The sequence below is a fragment of the Leuresthes tenuis genome, unplaced genomic scaffold, assembly GCF_036924035.1.
Source record: "Leuresthes tenuis unplaced genomic scaffold, fLeuTen1.0.hap1 SCAF_2, whole genome shotgun sequence".
Taxonomy (NCBI): domain Eukaryota; kingdom Metazoa; phylum Chordata; class Actinopteri; order Atheriniformes; family Atherinopsidae; genus Leuresthes; species Leuresthes tenuis.
In genome coordinates, this window is record NW_027325356.1 from 26135021 (window position 1) to 26149401 (window position 14381).

General features: G+C 41.2%; 1 protein-coding gene across 1 annotated transcript in view; it reads left to right on the forward strand.

The window, feature by feature from the left end:
* Positions 1-14381, forward strand: part of LOC140302065 (protein TANC1-like) — a 29190-nt gene that overhangs the window by 12522 nt on the left and 2287 nt on the right. The window contains exons 8-25 of the mRNA XM_072380810.1: positions 2451-2682; positions 3509-3675; positions 5786-6094; positions 7580-7780; positions 7986-8089; positions 8243-8351; positions 8926-9048; positions 9133-9369; positions 9656-9865; positions 10030-10111; positions 11318-11451; positions 11547-11670; positions 11754-11929; positions 12394-12523; positions 12815-12844; positions 12930-13021; positions 13110-13256; positions 14230-14330. Of these exons, the coding sequence (XP_072236911.1) occupies positions 2451-2682; positions 3509-3675; positions 5786-6094; positions 7580-7780; positions 7986-8089; positions 8243-8351; positions 8926-9048; positions 9133-9369; positions 9656-9865; positions 10030-10111; positions 11318-11451; positions 11547-11670; positions 11754-11929; positions 12394-12523; positions 12815-12844; positions 12930-13021; positions 13110-13256; positions 14230-14330 (2708 nt within the window). The remainder of the gene's footprint in view (positions 1-2450; positions 2683-3508; positions 3676-5785; positions 6095-7579; positions 7781-7985; positions 8090-8242; positions 8352-8925; positions 9049-9132; positions 9370-9655; positions 9866-10029; positions 10112-11317; positions 11452-11546; positions 11671-11753; positions 11930-12393; positions 12524-12814; positions 12845-12929; positions 13022-13109; positions 13257-14229; positions 14331-14381) is intronic.

Below are 14381 nucleotides of genomic sequence, written 5' to 3' on the forward strand. Positions count from 1 at the left end.
TTTTTTAAGAGCCATGAGGCTAGTTTGTGACACTAATGTCAGTGCTCTTCTCCCTTTCTCTGAACACATGTAGAACATGCTGGTGAGTGCATTGCATAGATTACATGGAAGCTGCTAAATTTACTAACTTGGCCTCAATAAGAGTTTCCATGGGAACTAGTCAGACTGCTTGTGATGGCGAGGATGTTTGCTCAAAAGCAAAATCATTGATGATGTTATATGTGGACTGCTCATATCTTAGGCTGAGACACATCATACATTGCTGGAATATTAGTCAGAATGTATTTTTTCACAGAAAAAAAATTTACACGTTGAATAATAAAAAAGCATATAAATGCTATTAATCTTTCAGGAAATAATTTTTTCACCCTCAAGATGAAGTACGATTTGTTTACTATTTTTTAGTCTTTTCAGTCGGCTGCTTGAATGAATCAACTTAATTGTAGTTATTGTAGTGTTTTATTCGAGAAATTCTACAATAATCTGCTGAATGGAGATCTTGGCGAGTTTGACAAGGGAAACTATATCATGACTCACCTGCAAACATTTTCTTGGATTAATCTCTGTATATATTGTTTTGCTTTTTATTTGTTTTTATAGATTGTTTCACTCTCCTTTTATAACTTTTTATCAGGGAAATACAAACAGAAATAAAACCTGAATTTTTGCAGTAAAATGGTTCCCTCTCAACCCAACGTATAGGTCACCCAGTTTACCAAACAACAGAACTGTTATGCGGTCGTTATGCTGCCTCATTTTGTGCTTTTAGATAGCATGCAGGTGCTATGAAATCAGAGGTGTGATCTGTTTCTTGTGTGGTGTTTCACACCGTACCACCTCTCCTTTTCTTACAGGCATTAATTTGGCTCCGAGATTAACCACAGTGAAGGCCTAATAGTCTCTCATAATCAGACCTAGCTCCACAGTTGTCTGTCAGTGGTGGAAAATGGTCTGACTGCACCACCTTTATATTCTGGGATGGGGGGAAATAGCTCCTATCTGTGTACCAATCACAACTGTTCGCAAACTGTTTTGAGTGGCACTTAGCCTACAACGACTGTACTCTTGTAAAATGGTGTTGAGTAGGAACAGGCTTTGATGGAACTATATATATAAAATAGGTGCAAGAATGTCTCTGCGTATGTTAAACTGTTTTTGTAGATACTTCCGGCCATTTGGCTAAATAATCTCTTTTCAACCAGCTAAGTCGCAGCTACGACATAAATGTGTTACAAAAAATACAAAAAGTCTGTAAGTGTAATAATTTTTCTGATGAACGGTTCTGGTGTTTTATGAAAATGAGACAATAGTGATTAAAGATATTTCTCCAAACTTATACTGCACTTGCAGGAAAAATGTGTCGTACACAAAGACTGTTTTCACAGATAAACACCGGAGAGCTTTGAGAGAACTTATAATTTGATCCGGTCTTTATTCCGCAGTCGCTGTTCACACAAGCACATCACAGGCTTTCTGCTAGAGATGCGAAGGAGGAGGTGCGTGTGACAGGGTGTCTAGGGTGCGGAGGAGGCAGCATGCAATGCAGAAATTACGCAGTGGAAATCGTGTCTTCTTTACAATGCGTTGGGAGTGGCAGATGAGGCTTCTTAGTGTATTCATATGAGTACTGCATGTATCTGTAGGTATCAATAACTGCTGAGAGCAAGTGGAAAGTAGCATACAGGTCAACGGAAAGAAGAAGGAAACTTTCACAAGCACGCACACACATGCTCACTCACACAGCATGCAGCAGTAAATGCTCCTGAATATTTGCTGACGCATTCATACATTGTCTCAATCGCTGATGTTCCTGAGATTTCACTTGGGGGCTGGGTAGAAATTCTCTGCAAGAAGTCCAAAGTGGATGTTTTGCACATTTGTGCCACTACACTGGAACCCATCTGTAGAACACTTAAGAAATCCAGTGGGCGCGTAAATTAGTTGTGTAGCTAAACAGGTTACAAGTGGCACTACCAGGTTAACTACCAGGCTTGTTCCTCAGTACTAAAGTAATTCTTATTATCTGCATTGTGCAAACAGAAACTGAAACGCAATATGTTTCAAAGTGTCAAGTTATCAAAATTTCAAAATACACACTACAGGCACCAAAGTAAAATTAAAGTTCTTAATATAAAATGATCCAGCTAAATCAATCATCTGTAACATTTTGCCTAGTTGTGTTTTCACCTCATGGTGTGATAATAAAGCATATGTGATTTGTTCTAAATAGCTCATTTCCACCCCCTGTTGTTTATTCAACAATCACATTTCCTGACCCCATGTAACTCCTGATTTGTTTATTCCCACAATTACGACTTGTTCTATTTTCACTGTATTTTTCCAGCTTTATTTGTCACACAGACTTTGCTGAACACCAAGTAAATATATTTTTTGTGAAAGAAACAGACACAGAAAGCAATATTTTTACACCCTCGTTTTTCTCCTGCCAGGTGGTAGCTTACCATTTCTGCCAGGCTGACAATACCTACACTTGCCTTGTACCGGAGTTTGTCCACAGTGTTGCTGCCCTGCTGGCCAGAGCACCTCAGCTCGCTCCTTACAGGGAGCTGCTGGCACAAGAACCTCACCTACAAAACATACTCAGCTTGCGTTCCTGTGTTCAAGATCCCATCGCTGCCTTTCGAAAAGGTGTCTTGGAGCCTATTGCCAGCTTGCGCAAAGGTAATGTTGTCTACATACACACACACACACACACACATAGACACAAATGTAATATTAAAATTTAAAGAGCTCTTTAGGTTTTAAAATATTATCAGTTTTAAGGTGTTTAACCTTCTGCTTACTTAATTTGCAATTAGGGAGCCTGCTTCTGACTGCTGTCTGAAACAGCTCATTAATAACTCATAAATTATTTTCCCCAGTTAAGGTCAATAATTTGACACATGAGAGTGTGAAACAGATGTTTGGTCATTTACACAGAGAAATGATGAGGGCTATATTTGCTCTTGTGAATCATCAGTGGGATGGATTTCAAGGTCACAAAATACTTGGGAGAGGCTTTGAATGTTATGAGCTTATTAGCCAGCTCAGTATCTCATAATACAGTTAGTCAGCTAGATGGATGTGTTATTATGGCCAGGCCCTCCATAGACAGAGTAGAGGAGTGTTTTGTCTACTCCATCTCTATTAAAGAGGTCAGGAAAAAATTGAGAGCCCCTTGTGTGAGTGAGTGTGAGTTGTCGAGTCCACACAGCCTTGCAGATATGGTTTGATAGCTCAGATAATGTGAAACGTGATGGATACATCCTGTTTCTAGCCAACAGGCAACAGTGGTCTCTGGCATGTTTCAGCTGAATGTAATCAGTCGCAGCAGTTTGCGCTTTTCTCAATATATCCTGTTCATGAAAACAAAGATGCACCAATTTAATCCATATTGTCACACAGTCCTTGAAATGATGTGGTCTTTGTAAGGCTAATACAATATAGTACGAGCAAATTTTATTGTCCGTCATGCTCTGTTTTCTCTTTACATTCTGCATGAATTCAGAGCGAAGGCTACCCGAAGAGGACTACATCATATTGGTCGACAGTCTTAATGAAGCAGAGTTCCATAAACCAGATTATGGGGACACAATAGCAACCTTCATCACCAAAATAATCTCCAAATTTCCTCAGTGGCTGAAACTGGTGGTCACAGTCAGGACGGGCCTGGTGGTAAGTCAGACTGTTTAAACTGTAAGCCATAAAACACAACACACCTGTGCACACTGAACAAACGTAGTTCTGAGCATCCCTGATTGTCCAAAAACATGCAACACATATTAAGTGACAACACTAAATTGTCTCTGTTCAAGGTCATGTCTATCAATCCTTCTATTTAAGCTCTGTCACAAACTGTCAAGTTGCACAGGATGTACTTCGAGATCTTTTAGGAGAACTGAATAGTGGACCTTGAGATGGTCCTTGTTCACTCACAATATCACTCACTAAGCACATGAGCTCTAAAATATTTTTCCACCTCCGACTCTGCTTCCACACATCTGTGTTACTTCCCTCAGTCGCATGTCCCACTTACACAGTGATCGGGATAAAATCATGCACTAAAAAACAGTTATATATATAAAAATGTTTTAAGTAGGTGGTAAATGTCAAAGTACCATCCACATGGATCCCAGGATTCAGGTTTTCCTAGTAGAACACTGGCTTGTGGCGATAGTTTTAATGTTGTGGCTGATAGATGTGTAATGCCAATATCTCACGGTTGCAGTTTTTTATGATGTTTTTTCATTTGATTAAAGAAGATACTAGCCTCTCAAACTTAACTGAGCATTCAACACTCGTCTTTTCTTGCGTAAGTCGATCTATTCTGCATCTGTCAACTAAATAATTGCCCAAAGGAAGTGAAAAATATTTTTACACAGCAGTCACAATGACAAGGTTGCATTTGTTTAGGCACTCACTTTTTGTCCATTATGTTTGTGAAACAGTCAACGCTGATTTACTGAAAATGGTAAATAATCTTGCATATCAGCCTATCACTAATATGAACCAGTGTACCTCACTTCTAATCCTAAAAGCCTGCAAAGAATAATTGAGGAGTTGATTTAATGTCCAAGTTATTCTGCATAATTTGCAGATTTCACCACAAACTATCAAAAAATGCTGTTCTTCAAATGTGTTCAGCAAATTCTTCTTGTAAATGGATGCAGGCCTCATTTTATGGGTAACTTTCTGTTGTGTCACTTGTTGTTGACGGTGCAGCAACCTGGAGAGCAGAGTGAGCACTGGCCTTTTTCATGAGACACAAGAAGAAATCTCAAAGCCTGGGCAAATAAATCAGTCTGGCTACCACTAGATTTAAGTGAAGTAAGAGAATTGGAACCCATGTATTCACAGTGGCTCTTATTTCCAAGTCTTCAGTACACAGTGCGGGGTCTGATGGGCTTTTGCTGTCATGGTATAGACAGTGCTGCATTTGGCATCATTGCTCACTCTAGTCTGATGTATTTTCTCAATCCGGTTGGTAATCTCACCAAACAGCAGACGCATCTGTCCAGTGCCAAAGCCAAGCCTCCAAATGCTGCATGGATTACACTCTGAATGGTTGGTAATACTCTCGGGAGTCTGCTGGAAGTCTGGAGCTTGACAGCCTGCCATTTGGTTACATAATTGGATTATGGTTTGAAAGTACACAGTACACATTTAGGGTAATTTTGTTTTATGATGTATCAGAATTCAGTTGGAATTAAACAGAAAAATTTAAGGATGAGAAGTACAACTGTCATCCCTTTTTTGCAGTACCCCTGCAATTGGATTATTGTCCTCATGTACCCGTTTGCCAGCCATTTCACAGGAAGTGATTACTTTCCTGTAACAACGTGGATATTTCACAGTGTTCTGTGGTGAGAGGGTTAAATTGAGAGCTGTCTGTGACCACAATTCAGCTGTTTGTCATTGAAACCAAATGTCAGTCTTCTTTAATGAGGAAATGAGCTTACATGGACTGAGTAAATTTTTTTTGATCATCATAGCTGGTTTTGGCCGGTGTTGAGCAGTTAGGATGGCAAGAGAGGAGCTGAAATGTGAATCTGAGAGATGCCTGTGTGCAAATGTTGGAGCTTGAGTCATTGTCACACTATTTACTGTACTGTATCCCATGGCTGCGCATGAGTCAGAGGCAACAGCGTATAAGGAATAGGTCCTGATTTTGATGTTTTTTATTTGTCCTCAGCAAATGCATCAAAGACACGCAGTTACTTGACCTTCAGTTACTTGAAAACTGAAGTGCCCGTGCCGTTAACTGTCTTCTTCTCCTCTTTTGCAGGAAATCACCACCCTTCTTCCTTTCTCTGGCATTTCTCTGGATATCCTGCCAGACAGCAGTGATTTGGGAGCTGACCTGAGTGATTACATCCATCACCGGGTCAGCAGCAGCAGCCAGGTTGCCGCTAATGTCACCACGCCAACAGGCTCCGCTCCTGATCCTCTGCTCCTCAGCAAGTTCAGCAGCCACCTGTCAACACGGAGTCACGGCTCCATCCTCTACCTTCAGCTGACCCTGGATCTGTTCCATAAAGGACAACTGGCTCTGAAAGGAGGAAACTATCTAGTTGTGCCTGTCTCCCTGTCAGAGGTCAGACATTTGTATTCGTATCCCAGAGATACTTGTGGAATGTACTTAAAACATTACACTGAGGGAAATAAGCTAACACTCATGCGAAAAGGAAAGTTCTCTTCTTTCATTTCTAAACCTGGATGGGTTAAAATCAGAGGACAAATTTTGTGTGTATGCATGTATGCATGACAATAAATCTTATGTTAATCTCTTGATCTTAAAGTTTTACATATCAGCATGATAGAAAAAACTGACCTGGTCCATATCAGGTCTTACAATGATGTCAACACAACATCAGATGAAAAATAACATTTCATTTTAAATTGTGCCACTATTTATTTAACAAAAACTACGTTAAAATTCAAATGCAAGGCATGATTAAAAAACGTAGTAGAAAAAAAAGTAGAATGACGGATAAAGTTTTCTGGCCTGAAGCATTCAGGTGTGTGTTAACACAATGCCAAGAGGAAAGACATCAGCGAGGATCTTAGAGCAGCAATTGTTGCTGTTTATCAATTAGGAAAGAGTTTTAAGTCCACTTCCAACAATTTGGTGTCCATCATTCTACCATGAGAAAGATTATTCACATGTGGAAAACATTCAAGATAGTTGTTAAGCTTCCCAGCAATTTTAGATCCCACCAAGTTCAACCGAAGGTCAGAGGAAATGTAAGATCCTAGACTCTACAGGCCCCAGTAAGTATGTTAAACGTTAAAGTTCATGGTAGTAAAATTAGAAAAAGCCTGAACAAGTTTGGAGGGGTTACAGGAGAAAGCTCCACTCTCGCTTATAAAAAAATCTGGAAGCACTGCTTGTAAAGTTGCTTTTTAACAAACTACAAGACTTCTGGAACTTTTGGAAACCAAAGTGGGGATTGGTTTGGTCATAATGCATGGCCCTACGTTTCGCAAAAATCAAACGTAGCACAAACACCTCATATCAACTGTCAAGTGCGGTAGTCGAGGGTTGATGAAGGGGTGAAAAAAATCAGGCACACTAAGCCTGAAGCAAAGCCTGAAGAAATCTTTAAATCCCTCCTTGAAACTTTTCTAGTTGAAAAAAAGCCTTTGGCAATGTCTAATACATACATCCCACATTTTATGATTGTGTTTTTTATTGTTATAATGGTTATGGTTATTATCGTTATGTTTATCGTTGATGTTTTCATCAGGAAGTTGTATGGAAACTTACTATATAATAAGCAACATTCTAAAGACGCTAGAATCAGAGTAGAGATAAGCATGACATATCAAATCAAATCATGGTCAAAAATGGAGGCCAGTATACTGGCAAGCTTCCGTTGTTTCTGTTTTGCAGTGGATGTAGAGGATCTAATTACTATGGGCAAACTCTATTTAAGTCAACTCAATCTTGGTGTTTAAATGCATAAACAAGCAGTCGCAGGTTACAGTTAAAATGTCTAAATCGTTCTAAATGTATTTAAAGTTGCATTTTTTAACCCTTAATACAAGTACAGCCTTTGTGACTTGTACTGTCCTTCAGGTGTACCTGTTGATGTGTCGTGTGAGCTTTCCAGAAAACGACGTCTTTGAGCGGGTACTTCCGGTGCTAAATGTGGCACTGGCGTCTCTGCACCCACTGACTGATGAACAAATGTTCAGGGCACTGAATGCAGGCAGTGTGAAGGGGGAGCTGGAGTGGAAGGACTTCCAGCAGAGATTAGACAGTCTGGCTGGATTCATGGTAAGACTCTCGATGCAACCTCATAGAAAGATCCATAATGATTTGGGCTGTTGTTTGGACTGAATGTTGTGTTTATTATGCCGTGAAGTAAATAAATACATAAATAAATATAAGAATTTAGAGGTGCTTAAATGTTTGGATAGCCATATCAGTTAATTCTAACATTAAATTCAAGAATTTTCTTTATTATTATGTGTATTTGTAGGTTAAACGCAGGGATGGCACGCGGATGCTGTGTCATCCCTCCTTTAGAGAGTGGCTGGTTTGGAGAGCTGATGGAGAAAGCAACGACTTCATGTGTGACCCAAGGTAAGGCTACAGGTCAAAAGTTCTCCAGCAAACTTTTCTCACCATTCATTCAGAATAAACCAGTTGTGACATAAGAAAAACCCCTCAAAATCCTTATTAAAAAGGAGCCTTGTTAGTTTTGAAGTATTGTTATACTTGTATTTGTGTCTACAGGAGTGGCCATGCTCTGCTGGCATTCATGTTCTCCAGACAGGAGGGAAAACTGAACCGCCAGCAGACTATGGAACTGGGACACCACATTCTCAAGGCTCACATATTCAAGGTAACAGGAACTATAACCAGGTTTCCACTGGTGCTTTTGATTTGCATTTAGATAATGTGAACAAGAAAAGGTAAATGGAAACAGTAAAAAATCTTAAGAATCTCCACTAAGAATCTCCACTAAAGTGGTTTTGGCCTGTTTCAAAGAGGAGGGGGAAAAAAACACCTCTTGCAGGGAACCCTTGATGTGACCCTCAGCTATTTCTAGTCTGAGCTGAGATTAAAGTAATTCCTGTGGAAGAGCTCTTTTCATTTTCCTGCTGTGGGTGTCCATTGCAGTTGTTGTTTGTGTTGGTTTTTTTCCCTCCTCGAGGTTTGTTTCCAGTAAGGATGACTTCTTCTACTGAATTACAAACATAAGCAATGTTCTGTAGCCTAGTTTAATTGGAACCACAACCTACGCTCGTACTGCAAAAAAAAAAAACTAAGACACTCACAAGTTATTATTGTGCTGTCTGCATGCATTGGCTTGTACAAACTACTTTATTTCTAGGACACAATTCAAATTTTGCACCACAGATCTGAGCAGTTATATTTTGTCTCTGACTTTCTATGTCCCTCTCACACTCTCACAGGGCCTGAGTAAGAAGACCGGTGTGTCCTCCAGCGTTCTTCAAGCCATGTGGGTAAACTGCAGCACAGACAGTCTGTCCGCTGCACTGGCCTCCCTGAGGAACCTGTATACGCCTAACATCAAGGTGACAGCAACGGCCATTAAAAAGCGCTAATATCTTTCATATTTTAAATAAAGATGTATTATTCTTTTTTTTTTAATTTTTCAGGTAAGTCGTTTGTTAATGCTTGGTGGTGCAAGTGTGACCTGGTGTACAGAGGTGATAGGACACGCTCCCATCCTGGCTGTCCATGCCCACCTGGGGCACATGGAGATGGTAGCTCTGCTGCTTGAAATGGGAGCTCCTATAGATGGGACCACTGACAGTGGCATGACGCCCCTCTGTCTGGCTGCTGCTGCAGGACACGTCGACATTGTCAGCCTGCTCAGCAAGAAAGGAGCTGAGGTCAGTGCCATTTCTCTGCAGAAATGATGAGTGAAAGCTGAGGGCTTGGAGGGTGTAATCATCATAATTACCCTAGATGAATTAGATTTGATCTGTGATGGAACATTCTGTCACTCAGTACTTTAATACCAGTCATATCCATAGCCACTCTGGTTTTATATTTGCCACAGTTTCAGATACTATTCTGGGAGACAGATAACATAAACAGGGCTGATCTAGGCCATCTTATTACAAGTACTGGCCAGAACCTGGGCTGTAAGTCCTTCTGTGTTCCCCTCTGTGCCAGGTGGGCCATGCTGATAAGAGTGGCCAGTGTGCGCTGGTCCATGCTGGGCTTAAGGGCCATGCAGAAATTGTCAACATCTTGCTGGGCCAGGATTGGGGATCCAAGATTCCCACCGACCCACAGCAGCACCACAGCAATGAAACTGTGACTGGAGAAGCACAGGCAGCTCAGCAGGCAGCCACTGCTGCAGCCAGTGTGGGACACATGCAGGTATGATCAGATCAAATGATTTCTTACACTGATGAAATGAATCACTATGTAAAAGCATGGCGCTTGTCCATGTCTGACTCTGATTTTAAAGTCAGTGAGTGCTTCTGTGTATTTCTGCACAGCAAGCTGGTAATAGAGGACTGTAAGATTATGTTTTTCTGCAGGTGGTGAAAAGCTTGCTGGACTTGAAAGATGAGCAGCTGGCAGTGCAGATGGACGCTCACGACTCACTCTGGGGAGAAACGGGTGCGTTTCTCCTATCAGTCACATGAATTTATCTTTCTCACCTCTTTCTGTCCATCAGTGTGCTTCTAGAGTTATGCCCATGGGCTTCAGGGTTGTGTGTCAGACACATCTAAGCTCTGTGCTGTGAATTCACATCAAAACTTGCTTTTTGTATATATATATATATATAATTTCTTTTTATCTGAAATGGAGAATCCCATATACCGCACGGTGTATCTTGTCTGCTCACATTTGTAGCATCTAAAAAGCATTATTCAATAGTAATACTTTTACCTCCATCACAGATGTGATATTGCAGCTTGTAGAATTCTGTTAGGTCCATTTCCTGAGAGCATGTCGGATGAAGCCTGTATCTCTGCCTACAGCACCATTAGAGAGTAATTCTATTACACAGTCCCCTGCAGTCCTGAGACTGAAAAAAAATAACAGCATGAAATATCCTCTCAGACATTCACCTTTGTATGTACACTGCTCTGGTTTTGTTTGATATCTATTGTATGTCAAGTATTAGCATCATTGGATTACAGTCCATTTGTACAGGATGTCTTCTTACTGAACCAGGCATTTCAAATTCTCTTTGGATAACAATTACCCAAGACAGTAGTGCATACAGTTTTTAAATATTCTCTTTAATGAGAATATTTTCACTTGTGTATTTAAAGCAGCGGCTTCAATAACCCTGCAGTCATTTTGTGCAGCTGCACACATTCATTCAAAGCTAAGAAATTGTTTGTTCTTTGTCTCATCTGAAAGTAACCCCTTTTTAAAGGCAGTTTTGTATAACTGATGTGTCCACTGACGCGTCGAATCTTTGCCTTCATCCCCAGCTACTTAATTAGCTGTCGAACTTGCAAACTCTGGGAAGGACCATCATTTATCAAAATATCGTGGGCTGGTTAAGGAGGGTGTGAGTTATCTCGTGTGTAAAGATTTGCTTTTGTAAGATTGTGTCTTCGCTGATTTTGTTGCTGAAGCGGAGGAATAGATGGAGACGGTGCAGGTGTCTGAGCAATTCTGATCCTTGAAGTGCTTGTCAGATATCTTCATTTGAATGATAATAGAAATCATTAGATATAATATGGAAAGCTGCAACACCAGCCTAATTTTTCTTTGTTTCTCACTCCTGCTTCTACTTTGCTCCAAAATGCGTCAATTACATATTCTTCTCCGCCTCGTTGTCTCATCTCTATGCCGACCCTCTGTCAGTGCTGAGCGCGGCAGCAGGGAGAGGGAGGATGGAGATGTGTTCGTTCCTCCTGGAGCGGGGGGCAGGGCTGGAGATACCAAACCGCAGGGGAATGGTCCCGCTGCTGAGTGCCACCAAACATGGACACATACAGGTCAGGACGACTGTCGTCACTGCTGACACAGCCTTACCAGTTTTGTGGGGGTTTTTTTGTTTTTTTTTCTGGATAATTCACCTATTTTTTCCCAGGTTGCAGAGCTGCTGTTGAAACAAGGAGCAGATATCAACGTCAGCGACAAACAGGGTCGCACCGCGTTGATGCTTGCTGCCTCTGAGGGCCACACCAGCACTGTTGAGCTCCTGCTGTCAAAGGGTGAGAGTACCCCTCCACAGTGATATTCAAGTGTGATTGCTGAAAGTTAGAGAATACAATATTTGTATTGTTTGTGGTTCCAGGTGCCTCCCTGTCCTCTGCTGATCATGAGGGGCTGACTGCACTTAGCTGGGCCTGTATGAAGGGCCCGAAAGGTGTGGTGCAGCTTCTGGTGGAGGCAGGAGCAGACCTGAATCAACCAGACAAACAGGGACGGACTCCACTTGACTTGGCTGCCCTTAATGGGGATGCAGATACAGTGGGTTTCATGCTGTTGTTTAGATTAAATCCTGCTGATTATGAAAAACGTCTTTATTTAGAAAATTGATAATTATGTTTTGCTATATTTACTTGAAAATGTTATTTTCTTGTGGCTGGGAGGACAATCTTTGCAAAACACGATGCTTAACTCACTTTATTTTAATTCTTAGCTATTTAAGGCAGTTAACAAAAATCATAATTAAATAATTTGCCCTGCAGCAATCATACATCACACAGAGTCAGAAATCATCAATTCGAGTCTCTCATCCACTCTGTTGAACAGCAGGAGAGTAATCAAAACTATTTGATGATTAAAATCTGTGAAATTAAGTGGCTAACAACTTTGTTGGTAATGTCTGCTCTGTGGCACAGCGTTCAGTGTATAATCAACCTGGTGACTCAGATAGCAAACAGATAAGTCACGGCTAAAATCTTACATTTGAATATAAATTATGTTGTTAGGTGCATAGCCTGGTGGAGCATGGAGCGGTGCTGGAGAGAGCAAACAACAGTACCAGAGGTTCAGACCGAGTGGCTGGCTGCCAGAATCCGGCCCTTGTGGCTTCACTGCTCAAGAAAGGATCCAAGTCAGGTATAAACACCAAGCCCATCAAAAAAGGCCTTCAGTGAATCTCACATAAAAGAAATTTGTCTGCGTCAGAGTTATTTGATGTTATAAAACACAGTTTAATAGCTCAACAACCTGCTGTAAACTGTGCATAAAGTTGAATCAACGTCCACTACTCAAAGTGTATTCATATTCATGTCTGACATAGCTCAGTCAATAACCGTTTTATTAGCAGCATAGCTTTTCATCCCTTCCATCCACTGCTCTAACTCCTTTTTCACACCTCTCTTTCAATCCTCCTTCATCAACCAAAAGGCAACAGAACCGCTCCACACGATCGATCAGGTACATGATTTATGTGCAATACGAAGCAAAAGTGACAAGCCAAGACAGACCATATAAAGACAAGTGTTTGTACCACTCCCATCAGGTCATGCTACGTGGGCTATGGCTTCCTCCAAACCAGACATTCTCCTCATCCTGCTGCAGAAGCTGATGGAGGAAGGGAATATTCTATACAAGGTATTGTATTGTGAATTTTATTGACAGTTTGTTGTGTGGAACTGTGGATTATTAATGGTCTAAGCCTGCTATGTTGTGCCTTTCTCAGAAAGGGCGTATGAAGGAGGCAGGCCAGCGCTACCAATATGCCCTCAGGAAGCTACCTCGTGAGGGGCAAGGAGATGAGCTGAAAGGACTTAAAGACTTACGAGTCTCCCTCTATCTGAACCTTTCCCGCTGCCGCAGGAAAACCAGTGTAAGGCCCACAGCTATATCAAACAGCTCATGCACTATTTAACATGAAAAGGGTTATTAGATGCCAGGGGAATGGCAGGAAGGTTCTCCAGGTTCGACAGATGCTTCCTTAAGATATATAATTCATCTCCATCAACATAAAATAATAACATCAGCACCAGTGTAGCTCACTGTAAAGATTTCACTGCTTTTCAGATCAAATTTGATGCCTCCCTGGCACAGTAAACAGAATATACGTGTAAGACCTAGAAGCAGGTGGTGACATAATGAAAGAGGGTGAGCTGTAAGTGTGGAGATAGATGTGTGTGGCCTGTAGCCAGGTTTGGAACCAACCCTGGTGATGACAGACGTCCTAACAGACTGTGTAAAAATGCCATCCTTAGGGTCACTGCTGCTGATGAATAATGGAGCAGATAATGTGATGTGATAAGGTCGCTCACTTTGGCAGACCAGGGTGCACAAGCTACAGCTCTTTCTCAGCATCTCTATAAGGCTTATTTACAGTGGACGTGCAAGTGGGCCAGCTAAACCCACATATTATAACAAAATGCAGGCAGTAAGGGTCAGCAGGGAGTGTACATGATCCCATCATTAAACATTCAGCAGCAACGCTCACAATCTCACATTCAAAGCTATCACTTTGACCTCCTTTACATGGACATAAACACAATGTGTTGGTGTCATTAAATATCCAGCTAAGATTGATTAAGAGAGCAGCAAAAAACCTGCAGAAAAACAAGCAGCCCCCCCCCCCCCCCTCTCTCTCTGCTCCTGGTCAATAAAAATGATCACAGCGTAAGCTCTGCTTCATTATACAAGCTTCAATATTGAGATCCATATAATGAAGCTGAATACACTGTTTTAACTGGAAAAGACTCAAATTATTTCTGCTGACAGCAGCTCTCTTTGTCTCAGGTGTGTTACTGCACTTCATCTTTCCACTTCTTAATATGCTCTTCTATCTGCAAACGCAGGATTTTGGCATAGCTGAGGAGTTTGCAACAAAAGCCCTGGAAATCAAACCCAGGTGTTATGAAGCATATTATGCCAGAGCTCGAGCCAAGAGGAGCAGCAGGTATAACAAATTTAATTTAAGTATATTATTATCTGAAGAGCTATTCGTGCG